The sequence below is a fragment of the Microtus oregoni genome, unplaced genomic scaffold, assembly GCF_018167655.1.
Source record: "Microtus oregoni isolate MIOR12 unplaced genomic scaffold, Mior012 000004F_ref0000308, whole genome shotgun sequence".
NCBI classification, from domain to species: domain Eukaryota; kingdom Metazoa; phylum Chordata; class Mammalia; order Rodentia; family Cricetidae; genus Microtus; species Microtus oregoni.
The window spans coordinates 10,437,455-10,453,605 of record NW_024543063.1 but is presented as its reverse complement, the minus strand read 5'-3'; the positions used below and the strand labels follow the sequence as shown (position 1 = coordinate 10,453,605).

The window sequence follows — 16,151 nt, the reverse complement described above, 5'->3', positions numbered from 1 at the left end:
CATTCTGTCCCCTGCAGCCAACAGCCAGGAAGATAAGACACCTTTTTCCAGGATATTCAGTTACATAGGTAAAGGTACTTGCTGCCAAGACAACCCGAGTTCAATCCCAGAACCCACAAGGTGAAAGGAGAGAATGAATTCCTACTGGTTGACCTATGACCTCCATAGGCATTCCGTGGTATGTGTACACACACAAATAAATATTTTAAAAAATTAATTGCATTATTCTGAGACTAGTCCACTTTGAACATCCAAGGTAAAGCCCTGGCTGGACCAAAATTCTGAGCATGCATTTTCTGGGCAGGAAAGGTAGAAATGTTGGACAAGACCCAGCCCTGGCCAGCCCTGGAAGCCAAGGAGTCAGCCCTGAGACTATAAGAGCAAGCTCTGTTAGGTCCAAAACCCATAACCAAGGTTTGGGGTCTTCATCACAAGGCACCGCCTCTTCTCCAGATATATGAGAGGGTTCTCTTTCACTTCACTTAATCCTTTCAGATGAGATCATTCCAGATTATTGTCCCAGGGAGCAGCTGTACTATTGCCCTTTACCTAAGCCTCACTGCATTCCTCAATAAAATGGAAATTATATTAGTAGTAGTAGTAGTAGTAGTAGTAGTAGTAGTAGTAGTAGTACCTGGCCTGCCTAGTTAGAGCTTCGGAGGAGCAGACAGGAGGGGATGCATGGAGAGGATTGTGTGTGTGTGTGTACCCGAAAGGCATGCATCTCTGGTACCTCAGCTCTCCAACCCCTCATCTCTCTGACTAGCAGTGCCATGGGCACAGATATCTGGCAGACTGGCATGGGAGCAGGCCTGTCCAGAATGCACCTGGACAAGCTCTAGACTGAAAAGGCAGCCATTCAAGGTTGGCTTGGCTAGGCGCCGGCTGATGAGAGACAGGGAGCCCTGTGCTCTGGAGGGAAGGAGACCCATGCGGCCTCAGTGTGGAGCTGAGCTGTCAGCCTGGGAGGGGAGCAGGCTGGCTGGGAGGGGGAGGTGTCTCAGAAGGAAGACTGAGCTAGTGTTTGAGGCCTAGGGGCTGAAAGGCCGCTGTGTGTCCCCTGCTAACTGCCTGGCAGGCAGGGATGTGACTCATTGGTGGCCAGGGGAGAGTGCAGCCCTGGGTTCAGCTGTCCTGGATAGGAGGCCCACTGCCCACCCAGTGTGAATGTAGACCAGTATAAGTTGGGATGGGTATGATGGTGCCAAGGCTACAATGCACAGCCGCCTGGGCTCTTAGGACTCCTTGCAGTATCCACGTCCTGTCCCCTTCTGACTATAGCTGTGGTAAGACTGTCCCTCATCCCTGGCAGTGGCCCGTGCTGGCATTCAGCCCCTGCCCCATCCCATGTTTAACTTCCTGGATTCTGTCCAACAGGAAGGGCTATCCCTAGTCTTAGCTGTTCCCACTATGATAGAACCAATGCGGGGAGTGACAGACAGCTTGTTAAGGTGATGATAGCCCCTCGAGAGAACATTTGAAGTGGATTTGTTTGTTTGTTTGTATTTATTTTTGTTTTTTAAGACAGAGCTTCTCTGTGTAGCCCTGGCTGTCCTGTAACTGGCTGGCCTCGAACTCACAGAGATCTGCCTGCCTCTGCCTTCCGAGTGTTGGCCACCACTACGCAGCTTGAAGTGGGTTTTTAAAAGCAATCAGGAGTTCACACAATGTAGAAGGATGCAATACATTTGAGCAGAAGGAAGGCAGGGTCTTGGAGAACCAGAGGAAGACAGGTTTGCTGGAGTGATATCTGGGGGCAATGTAAGCTATTAAAGGTTTGTGATTAGTGCCAGGGGTCCTGGAATAGGCACAGACCTGAGGACTGGAGGTGATAAAACAGACTGCATTGGGATACAGAAGGGGTCTGTTGGGTCCTGAGCCTATTCCCAAGGGCCTGCCAGGCAGGGTTTCACTGGTAAAAAGGCAGCCAGTCACGGGCAGGTGTATACTCATGTGTAAGTTACTGGATGTGCAAGTATCTCAGAACTCAGAGTATGCGTGTCCATGAATGTTCTGTGTGTCTATGAATGTTACTATATTCATATTTTGTACATATAAATGCCTGGATATATGTGCTCACCGTCTGAGTCATTTGTACAACTGTGTGGTTTTATCCACATCACTGTGGGAATGTGCATTTGTGTATCTGCCTGTGTGAGAGAGTGTTTGTGTATACGTGTGCCCTACCAAAAGGAGCTGGGGTACAACCTCAGGACACTGGCAACACAGGGAACCAACCAGGAATCAGCTCCTCCACTCCTTCTTGGCCCTCCCAGTGAGGTTTTATTCTGCCTCCCTGCTCCTGGATCCTGAGTGTATCCTCTGAGTGACAGCCACCCCACACTGTCAAAGCCAAGGGTAACCTCGGCTGTCCCCAGACTAGCTTATTTGTGCTTGAGCACAGCAAGGAACCAGAAAGCTGGCCAGCCCCAGAGGTGTTGTGTTCATCTTCCACTGGCTAGCCCAGGGCTCCTCCCCATCCCAGAAAGAGGTGTCTAGATAACTTGAAGGAGTTGCCCACACAGCACCACCCCTTCCTTCTTCCTCTTGGGCTCTGCATCAGAGCAGTTGGTCTTATATCTGAGCTGGAGAGTCCAGCTAGAGCCTTGGCATAAGTGGCAAATCTCTGAGGAGTGGAGTGAACCTCCGGAGCAGAGTTAAGAATGGTAGACTCACAGCAGAGGTGGCTCACACCTTTAATCCCGGTACTCGGGATCCAGTGGCAGGCAGATCTTTGCATTTCAGGCCAGCATGGTCTACAGAGAGAGTTCCAGGACAGCCAGAGCTACATAGAGAAACCTTGTCTCACAGGGAGTGGGAGGAATGGCAGACTCCTTCAAAGGATCTACCCTTCCCAGCTGTTCCGGAGGGCTGCTATCATAGGAGGAGAATTATGACCCAGGTCTGGTCAGTCACACTACCTCAACCCTGGGATATGTTCATTGGTCTAGGGTGTGGCAGATGACACAGAGAGAGACCAGTGAAAGTCCCTCCCTGGGATTTTGTACGTGGACGTGGACATGGGGTAGACAGAAGTTGAGATGAGATGATAAATGCCCAAGGACATTCTGAAGCCTGCCTCTATCCTTCTTGTGAAAGGACAGGGCGGCTATACAGTGTTGGTGGTATTTCTATGATATGGGCTAACAAGTTCCTTTTTGCTTAAGCTACTTAGAGTCGGGTTTACTATCACTGAAAGTCGGAAGTCCTGGACTATGTCTTGCCTGAGCCACATGCTGGGATGCCACAGATACCTCGCCTGACCCCTAACATCCCTCGTAGAGTCTCCTTGGTGTCCTCGGTTTCCACCTCGATGTCTTACTCCCAGTGTCCGTTCTTCTCAAGCTTCTAAACTTACCTCTGCTTTCTGTACCATCACCTGATTCATGAGAACTGGAGGACTATCTGGCCCCAATTTCCTCCGCAGCTACTTCCCTGTTCTGTCTCCTCCCCAGGCCCTGGTCACAGCTGACCAACAGGGCTCCTGAGCACTCTAGGCTGCTACCCAGGAACTGAAGAGCTGCTTCCCACCCCCCCCACCCCCCTCTTCCCAGACAGCTCTGCTCCGTCTGGCCTCAGGATCAGCTGTGAAGCCGTCTGTGACTCAGCACTGCCACCTCCTCAACTGTTGAGACTTAGCTCCACGTATGGGACAATCAAAGGTCATTTGGGTTTTCTGGACCAGGGACACGTTGCCTGGCTTCCTCCATTTCTGGTTCATTCCCTTGTGATCTGCATTTCGTTGGAGTCCAGGCTTCTCTGGTGTCCTGAGCGTGCTCTGTCAGAAACAGAGAGGACCATGGTTGACCCTTTCTACGAATGTCAGAAGTTACTGAATAACAAACTCACGATGTGCAGAAGTCTCGCTGATGGCATTTCATCAGCTGGTCCCACTTTCCTCCATCGCCGTGGCTGAGGAAAGCATAATTCTCTCTCGTTCCAGTCTTAATTACCGGCATTGACACTGTGTGTGTGTGGGGGGGGGGGGTATAGTTCTAAGTTAAAGAATAGCCACTACCTAGGCTAAAGAGATCCCAGCAAGCCTGCATCCCCCTCACCTCTCCCTCCTCCTTTAAGTCAGAGGCCAAGAAAGAACAAAGATTGAAGGGGGAGGAGGTGAGGAGGCAGGGAGTGGGACTTCAGAGCAGAGGGTGTCAGCCATTTAAATCTAGTTGGAACTCTTGGAAGTCAAAGCTCCGAAGGAGTTTCCAAGTGGCCTGAGCTAGAAGCTGATAAGGACACAAAGGGAACTGGGGTGGGGGTGGAGGGGCAAGATAAAGCACCGGGCTGGAGAGAGCCCCCCCCCGGGGGGGGGGCGGGCGGATACTATTGAATGCTACCACCCCAGAGCCGGGCTGCCAGTCAGAGTGGAGCTGAGCCTCAGGAGTGAGGTCAGGACCAGTCCAGAAGGGTGGACAGGTGGACAGATGGACAGACAGACAGACAGCAGTTTAAGTAGGCTGTGTCAATAGCGGGGAGCCAGCTGAGCTGAAGCCCCCGAAACAGTCAGGAATTGTGCCAGTCCACAATATTAGAGGTCAGGTGACAGGTGAGTGGGGCCATAGCATGGCAGTGTTAGGGGCCCACCTCTCCGTGGGGTCCAGATGATGGGGTTCCACCACTTCCCCCATCCGCTGTGTGTTAAGTTCTCGGGCTTCATTGTCCTGCTGTGACTATGTCCGTGTTCTCGCCCGGTCCCGATTCACTTTGATAAGTGTGCGTGACAACATCCTTTTCACTTTTAGGAATACATTATTTATCAGTCTGTATCTCATGGACAGCAGCATTCGTACTCAACATGGAGTCAAAAACTGCTTGTAAAATAATGGCAAAAATCAGGGCAAGGCCCAGCCTGGAAAACAAATGTTGCTATAAAGCACTATGGAGCGATGGGACAGCGCACAGCCTGCTGTCGACATCCTGACTGAAGGAACTCCCAAGAGTTCAACTAGACTCTTAGATGGAAGCCACCTCACGCTCCAAAGACTCTCCCTGCTCTCTCCAGCTTTCCAGTCCTCCCATCTTACTCCTCGCTCCTGCTGGGGCCCCTAACTTAAAGAAAAGACCTAGGTGGCAAGACGGCTCCACACTGTACCAAGTCTGGCAACCTCATGAAAGAAGGAGAGAACTAACTCTGAAGGTTGTCCTCTGACTACACATATACATACATGTACACACACATAACACACATATGCATACATCTATACACATCATAACATACGTAACACATATACATACATCTACACACATAATCACACACATAACACACATATACATACATCTACACACATCATAACATACGTAACACACATATACATATACACGTAAACACATACACATACATGCGCACACTATACATATACATAGATATGTATGTTTAAAATTGGGAATTAAAGGGGAGCCATCCTTCAAGAAGATGTGTCCCTAAGTATTTCCTCAGCTCCAGACCGTACCTCACCTTCTCAGGGCAACCAGTCTCTGGGGGACCCCAGTTGGGGTCCCCTTCCACTGCTGACTTGATGGGCATCTCTGGGTCTCTCTGGCCCCTTCAGCACTACCCTGTGCTGTGTCCGGTTCTCAGGAGTGGACACCTGTGGCCTATGAGGGCCAGAAGCTTCATTCTCATCAGAAACCACGCCTCAACCCCAGATTTACCCACAGCAAATTTCTAGAACAAAACACAAAGCAGGCATCCTACCAGCAAGACAACACACCAGGGCAATTCTCAAGGTCACCCTGACTAACAGCTATCCCTGAAGTCACAGAGGACTCATCCCAGAAAGATGCGGACCCAGGATAGTGCTCCCTGGAGCGGGCTCTGGCAGGGGAGCTGTGCTGTATTTCATGACCTTCAGCAATCCTCTTCCTACCAGCAAATGAGCTCTGACCCTCCAGCCCTGACCCTTTGGCCCCCAGCTGTGAGGGTAGACAGCGGACTCTGAAACCCCAGCCAGTCTAACACTAACTGAAACTAACTCACACGCCCTTTACCAGCTCCTGGCTGAGCTAAAATTATGGCTGCTGGCTTGGCTTATGAACCCTTTGGCCACAGCCACCACCGGCTCCAAGTCTCTTCCCTTGGTGGCTTCTCTCCAGGGTGCCCAGGGCTCCTTGCTTTTTGCTCTCCAGTTCTTTCTAACTCAGGGCAGCCCCCACGTCACCCTGCAACAATATCTTCCCAGTATGCCCTCTGGTGGGTCAGTGTCATCCCGCAGCATCTGAAGTCTGCAGACCCAACAGGGAGGGAGGAGCCTAGCAGGAAGAGGGGAAAGGGGAGCTGGGGGAGAAGCGAGTTATCAAAAGAATAGTGTCAGTGAGCCCCCCTTCTGGGGCAGCAAGAGAATGGTACATGAAGTTTAGGGATGGTGTGGGGACTCTATTCAACCCCTTCTTCCACCCACATCAACATACCCTGTGACTGCCGGCTCCTCCCATTATGCTTGCACCCACAGCGTGGGGGGCAGCAGCAGAGTCCACCTGCAGTCTGGCTCTGCTCGGCCACTCCAGCTGTTCGGAGACAATTCCTAGCTGGCTGCTCTGCCAGTCGTGACTGGACAGGTGGAGAGGGGCAGCCTAAGTGAGCCCAAGAGGGGAGTCCCTGTGCTTCTGAGTAGAGACGGGTTCGCAGAGAGCAGAATGAGGTAGGTGATGGGAACATGACTGGGCCTGGTCAGACACACACACATGCACATGTGCACGTGTACACACAGACACACACACGCCCATGAACATGGGTACTTAACTGTCATTCATTTCCCCATTCCGAATTCATCCCAGGCTCCTCTGACAAGCTGTCTTGATTGACCAGATAGAACTGGAAAACACCAGGTTGACCTAGCACGGCCCCCCTGGTTACCGCTTCCCCGTTCCCCTGTGGTCCCAGGAGCCCCTGGGGTAGGTCAAACTCGTGTGATCATGATATCAAAAGCAATCCACCTGTCCTAAGCCTCCGCGTATCGATCTCGGGGCCTCTGCATATCGGGGACACTGATGTGTCTGTTTCCCCTGCGTCATCTCGCATAACTCTGCACTGGCAGGAAATTGAGGTCTCAAAAGGATAAGCCACCCGCCCCCCTAGTAGCAGCCAGGAAGTGCAGAGGACTGACCCAACACTCAACCCTCTGGCACTCAGGTCTGAATTCACAAGCCCTTACCAGAAACACCTGTGTCCACCTTCACCTGGCACCTGCAGAAAACTCCACACTGGGGAGGGAGGTCGGCGAGAGGTCAAACGGGCTGCTCTTCATTCAGCAGGGCACCTTGTGAAGAGCCAAGACACAGCACAGGCTCTTCCTAAAAGCCACGCATACAGCAAGGGTGAGAGGAGAGAACCCCAAAGCCTGGGCAGTGCCAGCTGTGTTGGCACATGCCTGTAAGGCAAAAGTGATCTGCAGTTCAAGGCCAGCCTGGACTGCGTGCTGAGACCCTGACTCCAAACTAACAAAACACAACACCCTGGGTGGTGGACTAACACGGGGATAGGTAGCCAGTGCCAAGTCAGGATGGTGAGAACCGGGACCAGGGGACTGCAGAGACTCCTAGGGTCAGGCAGACAGGCCAGTGAGACTTAGGCTTCAGGCCAGGGCTTCTTGGGAACTTCAAGAGGGCTTTGTCCCAGGATTCTCCACTGAAATTCTGGCCCCAAAAGGCCCTTCATTCTTTCTGACTAGAGCTTACAACATTCCAGAAAATTCCACCGTATATTTAAGCACACACCCTAGCCAAGGATCACTAAGGGAAGGTCAAAAAGAATCTTCACCCTTAGGACTCACTGGAGCTCTCGAGTCTCCCCTGTATTCCCTGGGGAAGGGGGACGCAAAGAAAAGTGGTTCCCCATTCCTGCAGTGTGAAAGAATGCGGGAGGTAGGACTCAAGGACCACCTCCTGAGCCAGGCAGACCTCCTGGGTTTGCATATTTATCCACAGTGTTAGTTCTCTTCAGCCTGCCACGCAGAGCAGCAGAGCAGATTACATCAGCACCCCAGAGCCTGGGCCAAGACGCCCCCTCCCTCCTCTACTGTGACTGGGTGTCACCCACTCCCAAGAGAAAATGGTGTACACACGGCAGATTAATAAAGGCCTGGAGACAAAAAAAAAAAGTGAAATGTGAGGGGGGACGTTAAGTGAAAGATTTGTTGGCAATACAATAAAGGAGGTTTTTGTTTGTTTTGAGACAGTCTGACTGGGGATCCCTGGCTGCCTGGAATTCACCATGTGGACTAGAGCGGCCTCAAACTCACAGAGATCCACCTGCTGGGATTAAAAGCATGTGCGGACACTCTAGTAAAAGATTGGAGTTTTTACGGAGTCTAATGGGCTATCTGGGGGCGGGGGGCGACGGGTAAAGGAGAAAGAGTGGGGGACCCAGAGCCTTCCTAGGTGATCTAGGCTGACTAGAGTCTGAGACAGGGAACCCCAGCCTCCTCCTAACATCATCTCTTGAGATGGCCGACAGGCCTAAGCGAGCCTGGGAAGAAGAAAAGTCGACAGGGCAGAGAGAAGGAAGCATTAGGGAAAACAGCCTTTTCGGCCTCCCTCGACTCCACACACCCAGAACTACTCCAGAAGGAAGAGGCAAGGCCGCTGGGCGCCCGGTGGGCGTGAAGGTGGGCGGCGTCCGGCGTCCCCACGTGTCCTGGAGAGGAGAAGCAGGCGATCCGTGAAGGGCCAGCGGGGAAGTCACCGCCTTAGGATGTCGGCGATCCTCAAGGTTTCTGAGATTCCGTCTCTTCCCCTCGCGATCCTGCGGGGCGTGCCTCTGAAGTGACCTGGGCTGAGAGTCCCCACGGTGAGCCGGGGCGCGAAGGGTTAACGTACCTGGGCCGCCGCCCCTGCGGCCCCGCCTCCAGCCGGGAAAAGAAAGTCTCAACGGGGGCGCGGCCCGGCCCGGTCCCGCCGTCTCCAGCCACGGCGCCCAGAGCTGTGATCCGTGCGCTCTGCTCAGCCATCCTGGACCGGGCGGCCATGTCTATGTGGTGAGTCGGGGTCTATGTCGGGCGCTGGGCACCTCCGGGCTTCTCCTTCTCCCAGGACCACAGACCGCAAGGGATGCACGCTGGAAGTCGTGGGGCAGACATCAGTTGCCCGGGGCAGCGCGGGTGGCGGGAGATGCGGAGCGGGACGCGGCGCCGGAGCGGCAGGTGGGATGTGGGAGTTGCGGGGCGCACGCTCGGCTCCCCGGCCACGGCTCGGGCAGCCGGTATGCTACCTCTCTAGGCCCCGGGACCCCATCAAGAGTTGCCCTCCGGGGACTCCTTCGGGCGTTCTTCCCTCCTGCGGCCTCTCCTCCGGACGTCTTAAGCCCTCTCCCTTCCCGGCTTTGCTCTTACGCAGTGGGCTGGTGCGTTCCTGCAAGCAAGGGGCCTCGCCACCGCCGTCCGGGACTGGTCCTTACTCGGACTCCGGAATTGGGGCTTCTTTAGAACTCCGAGGGCTGGAGTACTGGGTCCGGGATCCTCTGCTCTGGTTCCCAGAAGGGTTCAGTCTTGGCTCTCATCACCCAGCAGGGTATCTCAAGTGATTTCTTTCTCCATCCAACCTGGTGGCCAGGAAGTCTTGGAGCCTTTGGAAAAAATCTCATAGTATGGAGGTGGGGTGGCTTAATCTTCACTCACCCTGCGCCCCCGCGAGAGTAAAACCCGGGGGGAGGGGGTATCTCTACCTGCTTCATGGCTCTCTGGCTCCTGTACCTCCTGCCACGGAGGTGAGAGCCATCTCCCTGCTGCTCCACCCCTGGAATGTTCTTTCCCCCAGTGTGAGCTAAGGAGGGAAGTTCTAGGGGAACGGGGCCATGCCTCTGAAAAAGGTGTGGTGGGGTTACCTGGGCAGGGAGGGTCCCTGGGGAGTGGGTTTCCCTCCCAGGGATGAAGGGCTGGGCATCTCATTGCCCCTTGTGGGATATTTAGATGGGGGTAAGGGGTCATAATGGCCGTAAGAGTGGCTCGTTTCTGTTGAATCGGCTGTGTTGGGGGATACTAAACCAAAACCCACACTCAGCTGTGCTCCACAAGGGAACTCCCCAAAAACTGCAATGAAGGCGCTTGCACTGACTTTTCCCATTTACATTGACTGGTTCAAAGTGATATGCTGTCCACACACCTAGGTCTGAACTAGAAATGAAAACCGGGGCATGGGCAGAGGTTTCTCTTCCTGGTAAAATGACAGCATTTCCCTTAGTGCAAGCCTGGTATTTTATCTTGTGTTCTGTCCCATTTTGAGTGGGAAACCAGTATCTTAGAGGAGTTAAATAAACCCCTTCCCAAAGTCATTGACTTTGGAACCCCAGTAGCTGTTTCTCGGTGCTTCTTGAGTTGGGAAGTTATCATGAGGAAGGAATCAGAATCCTCTGACCTTCCAGGAAGTGGAGTCCACTGGCCCATCTGTGGCCACCTAATCCTCTGGAGTGCCAGCTCACCCTCTTCTCTACTGCTCCCCCTAGGAAGAAAACCCTCTACAGGAGCGTGTGCCTGGCTCTGGCCCTCCTATTGGCTATCACCGTATTCCAGCGCAGTGTGACCCCTGGCCAGTTTCTTGAGGATCCTCTCCCACCCACACCGGAGCCACCCAAAACTGGAAATGGGGTCAATTCCAACAGCTTCTGGAAGAGCTCAAAGGATACAGCGGCTCCCTCCCCCGTAGCCCCTCGGGGACCCCAAACCTGGGATGTGATTAGCTCTAACTGTTCCGCCAATGACAACCTGACCCATCAGCCCTGGTTCCAGGGTCTCGAGCCGCACTTCCGGCAGTTTCTGGCCTATCGCCACTGCCGCTTTTTCCCCCTGTTGCTGAACCACCCGGAGAAGTGCAAAGGCGATGTCTACCTGTTGGTGGTCATCAAGTCAGTCATCACGCAGCATGACCGCCGGGAGGTCATCCGTCAGACCTGGGGTCGGGAGTCCGAGTCAGCAGGTCCGGGCAGGGGTGCTGTGCGTACCCTCTTCCTGCTGGGCACAGCCTCCAAGCAAGAGGAGCGGACCCACTATCAGCAGCTGCTGGCCTATGAGGACCGTCTCTACGGAGACATTTTACAGTGGGACTTCCTTGACAGCTTCTTCAACCTGACCCTCAAGGAGATCCATTTCCTTAAGTGGCTTGACATTTATTGTCCCAATGTCCCCTTCGTCTTCAAAGGGGACGATGACGTCTTCGTCAACCCCACCAACCTGCTCGAGTTTCTGTCTGACCGCCAGCCCCAGGAAAACCTATTTGTCGGCGATGTCCTGAAGCATGCTCGGCCCATCCGCAGAAAAGAGAACAAATATTACATCCCCACCGTCATGTACAGCAAGGCCACCTACCCGCCCTATGCTGGCGGAGGGGGTTTCCTCATGTCTGGCGTTCTGGCTCGGCATCTCCACCATGCCTGTGACGCGGTGGAGCTCTTCCCGATTGATGACGTCTTCCTGGGCATGTGTCTGGAGGTGCTGGGGGTGCAGCCGACCGGCCACGAGGGCTTCAAGACCTTTGGCATCTCTCGGGTCCGAAGCAGCCGGATGAACAAGGAGCCCTGCTTCTACCGTGCCATGATTGTGGTGCACAAGCTGCTACCTCCCGAGCTGCTGGCCATGTGGGACCTGGTGCACAGCAATCTCACCTGTTCCCTCAAGTTCCAGGTGCTCTGATCTGGCTGGGATGCCAGCACATTTGCCCTCAAGTCCTTGGGGGTCCTGGGGCTGGAGCTACAGTACATGGCATAGTCTTTGGTCCCGTGTGGGAGAGGTGAAGGGTCTGGGCCTTCTGTGCCCCTGGGTGTGGTGTGGTACGGAGAGCCAGAGAGGAACTTCCTTGACCGAAGGTCATCTGAGGACCTGGATCCCTCCTAGCCTAGGCCTGTAGCCTGGCCCCTCTATCCTGGTAGGAGACCCTGGTGGCCTCTGCAGGGACATTTGCTCAGGTACCTGGGTTAGGCCTGGCCCCCGTGGGTCTGTGGCTGCCTCTTGTCATCACAGGGAAGTCTCTTCCTGTGAAGTACCCCAGCTCTCTGGGGGCCGGGCAGCATCTGTGGGAGCTCCACCCTGTGCTGGTCCACAGGTGTCCCCTGGTCCACACCCCTGGGTCTCCCTTTCAGCACAGCCCCAGGCTTGCCTGGAGTCTGCTCCAGATGTGACTCCTGGCTCTGTCTCCTGTCCAGAAGCCTGCCTGATTGGCCACTCTGACTACCTCAGCACGCCTCTAAACCTCAGTGTGGGCTCCAGCCCCACCCTCCACCCCGACCCGGGGCAAAAGAGCAGTGCTCCTGACCCCCCCAAGGCACAGTGATACCTGACCACAGCCCAAGCCAGGTCTCACCCTTGCACCTCACGATACTGACTTCCTGGCCAGAAACTGGCCTGTTTGGCCCTACACGTTGACATTCTTCTATTACTGTGAAGTTGTATTTATGAGGAATTGGAAGGAGATCATTCCAGGCCTTGGGAGGTGGTAGACCCCCCCCCCCAATTTCTTTCTACACTCCCCTTCAGCAGTCTTGTTCACCGCCTACACCTTTACCATTTACCCCTTGTCTTTCTGTCCCACTCTGAGCTCTCCCCACTGACGGCCCCTGCTTGTCTGGGGCCTACACAGATCCTGTGAAAGATTGCCACCTCCCACCTCGGACTGGGGTTACCTGGGAAAGATGGAGGCATCATTAGTTTCTCAATAAAACTGGACTGGTTGCTGAAGGTGTCTGAGCTAGTTGGTTCCTTGGTCTTGGCTAAAAGGTGTTTAAGACCTCTAGAGGGACCCTAGAGGAAGGGGGGCTGCTGATGAGGGAAGCCTGCACTCTTCAGGTGACCACGTGGATGGCAGAGGCCTTGGTGTAGGTTTAGATTTGCCAAGGTCAAGGCAAGAGCCCAGGCCCAAGGCTAGTGTTCTAGTGACCTTAGGCAGGGTATGCAGAGCCTAGTAGGCTTCCTGATTTCCTGTGCAGTCAGCCTGGAGGCATTGGGACTGCCACATGCAGGACCTTTGCCCAAGCTGCTGCTTCCAGAGGAGGGAGGACAGCTACTTCCAGGACAGCATCTCCTCAGAGAGTAGTAGTGAGCAGCTCAGGGGGAGCCACCATAGGCCCAGCTACCCAGACCCAAGGCTTAGGGACAACAAGGACAGGGCTGCACCATTCCTCTCTAGCAAGGGTCTTCCCAAGCCTCCCTTTGTCGACTGCAAAAAAAGAATCAGATGTGCAGAGCTCATCGCAAAGTGCATGCCCTGGTTCCCAGAAGTTAAGATTGTGACATTGTGGAACCGGGGCATGCAGGAGGCCCACCTCTTTCAAAGGTCACAGACACCCACTGCCCCCAGAACAGCAGCAGAGAGACAATGGGAGACAGAAGGGCCAGGTGGAGGCTCAGGGGTTATACGTAGCCACCTCCAAGGACCAGGCAGAGGCAGGGTTCAATCAGAGGGCGAGGGAGGGAAGTGGATGGTTGTTTATTCAGCTAGGTGCCAAGCAGGCCTGAATCTCCAGCCTTGAGGGTTTTAGGAAAAAGTCTGGAGTTGACCCTGAGAATGGGGCAACAGAGATCAGTAGTTCTGAGGCCCCTGCACATTGGCTTACTTTGTCCTGGGAACTGGGAACACTTTTAAGTGTCAGTAGCCGCCCTACACCCCCCACCCAACCCCCCACCTCCCGGGTCTTGAGTGCTTCTGACCCTTGCTCAACCTCAGACAGGGTGTGAGGCTTTGCTTCTGGCTATGCTTCCTCACTTGGGCCCAGGGCTGGGCAGGCAGGTGGGGGGCCGCATTTGGAGAGCCAGAAGGAAGGCCTAGGAACCCCTAAGGGGGTGGGGAGGGATGCTCACATTCCCCAACCCCCAGCAATAACGCTCAGTGAGCCTTGTATCTGGTAGACTGGAATTTGGAGGAGGCTCTGCTGGTAGATAAGGAAGAAGTGCCCTGCTGAGTTTGTTAACCAATCCCCATTCTAGGGTCCAAAAGTGATGGAAACAGCAGACCCAGGGTTATACAGGCCAGACTCAGGCATCCACCAAAGCTCCAACCAAGAGCAGGTTAGGCCAGTGGGGCGGGACAGAATGGAGCTACTTCTCTGAGAAAACCCCTCCATCAGCTCCCAACCTGCTTATCTGATAGAAGGAAGGATTCAGAACCAGAACAGGTATTGTCCAGTCTTGACTGGTCAGTGTCCAGTCCTGCAGGCAAGAGTAAGAGATTTTAGAAAGAATCCGGTCCCAACTGGTCAGGGGCTGAGCAGAGAGAGGCTCGTGGGGCTCACTGATTAGTTCTGACTCTCAGAGACAGGCGTAGTCTCTGGAGACAGCCTTTACCCTACATCTGAGAGAGAAAGGTTGTGTTTCTTAGCTCGAGGCTATGTGTAGCCCCTGGGTCGCTGTTTGAATCTGCTGAGAGCACCAACCAAACAGGATCCTCCCGGCAGCCGCATCTGGGTCTCTCTCTCTCACTCTCTCTTTCTCTCTCTTCTCTTCTCTTCTCCTCTCCTCTCCTCTCCTCTCTTCTCTCTCTCTCTCTCCCTCTCTCTCTGCCCCATCTGTCTGTCTCGTTAGCGTGCTCTCCGCAGGCTCTGAATTATAAAACACATCAAATGGATGAAGATCCAAATCCCGCTACACCAAACCAGATAGGAATATAGCCCAACCCTGTATTCTGAGATGCTCGCAATGCCCAGCCTCCTACAGCCCCTTCAGCCATTCTGCTCAGTTGCCCTTGACTTATTTTTTTTTTTTTTTCACTTTGCCTAGTAAGTCTCCATCCAGGTTGCCTCTAAAGACACCTTTATTGCTGGCCATTCGGGGAAACAGGCATAAAGATAAAGGTTATTCTGGAAGACTCAGGCCTTTTCACTAAACCCTTGTTTCCCTAGTCGAGGAGGCATGACCCATCACCAAGGTTGCATAACAAAAGGCAAGAAAAGTCTGACAGGTTTAATTAAAGGGTCCTTCCCCTGAAAGCCTCAGGTACCCCAGGCTGGATTTGAACTCCCTGGATTAGCTACTTGCCAACGGCTGGGGTTGCAGGTGTAAAGTCAGGACTGATGGAGGCCGTGTGGAAATCAAGGGAATCAGACAGGCACCTCCTGAAGCAGAATTGTCTTTAGTCAAGAGCAGCTGGAGGGCTACAGTCTCTTCAAGGGAGGGAGACTGTGTGGATGTGGGTGGCCTGGGGGTCTTGGGGTTTTATGGGATGTGGAAAGGTGAGAACTGGGCTGGAGGAGGACAGTTCCTCCCCCCCCCCCCCCCCCCCCCCCCCCCCCCCGCAGTCTGGAAGTGGTGGGTACCAGCCCGTTGGCCTGTGGCTTTCCTTACCAGAAGCTTCCACAGGTGTTAGTCAACTCTCCGTCCAAGTTTCTCAATCACCCTGAGGCTTTTAGATAATTATCCCTTTAACAGGGCCGTGCTTACCACGCCAAGTTTGTCCGGTGCTGAGGACTGAACCCAGGACTTCCTGCGTGCTTAGGCAAGCCCTCTACCGACTGAGAGGGGAGACGGAGCAAGGAACAGCTCAGACTCCTCCTAACCTACCTGGTTAGCACTCCTAGTCCCAGCCAGGCACAGGTTAGGACCCCCCCCCCCCAAACAGAAGGGAACAGAGTGACCTTTCTAGCCTTTATGGTTTACTTCAGGGAAAGAGGGCTCTACCTTCCATGTCCTTTAGTTCAGCGTGACAAAGGACCAGTGTTTACTACCTTTTTCTGGGTGGACATTAGCAATAATAATTATGGAGCCCCAGTCAGTATGCCCGTTGCTAGGAATATTTGGCATGTATAAGTTATATGCCTTTGACTTTAGTAAATAGGTTTACATTTCTATGTAAATTCTTTTATGTACCCTTGTCGGGCATCCAAGTGCCCTCTTGGACCTTACTCCCAAATGTCCTCTGCAAAGTCAATTTCAGCTGTTCGCCATCGCTCCACACAGGGGCGCTGCTGAGCGGGACCTGCGCGGTACGGGAGCTTCTCAGGCCACACAGGCTACAGTGAAGCCTACGCTTCAGGCATTAAAGTATCCACCTCTTTCACACTTATCGCAATCATCCCCTGCCAAAGAGCAGTTGGATGCTGAGGACCAGGATCCAGGGGTTTCTGGATTAACTGTGTAAACTCCTTCATAAATAGCAACTTTCAGGCTTTTGATGACAGTAGATTTTAGCCAGTCCCCAGACTGATTTGGGACAGCAATAGGTGGGGGAGGGGGGGA

General features: G+C 53.7%; 1 protein-coding gene across 1 annotated transcript; it reads left to right on the top strand.

The window, feature by feature from the left end:
• Positions 1–8,808: 8,808 nt before the first annotated feature.
• Positions 8,809–15,166, top strand: B3gnt7 (UDP-GlcNAc:betaGal beta-1,3-N-acetylglucosaminyltransferase 7). The gene is made up of 2 exons (XM_041649516.1): positions 8,809–8,975; positions 10,439–15,166. The coding sequence occupies exons 1-2, from the start codon at positions 8,965–8,967 to the stop codon at positions 11,619–11,621; spliced, it is 1,194 nt and encodes a 397-aa protein (XP_041505450.1). The 5' UTR covers positions 8,809–8,964; the 3' UTR covers positions 11,622–15,166.
• Positions 15,167–16,151: the final 985 nt, after the last annotated feature.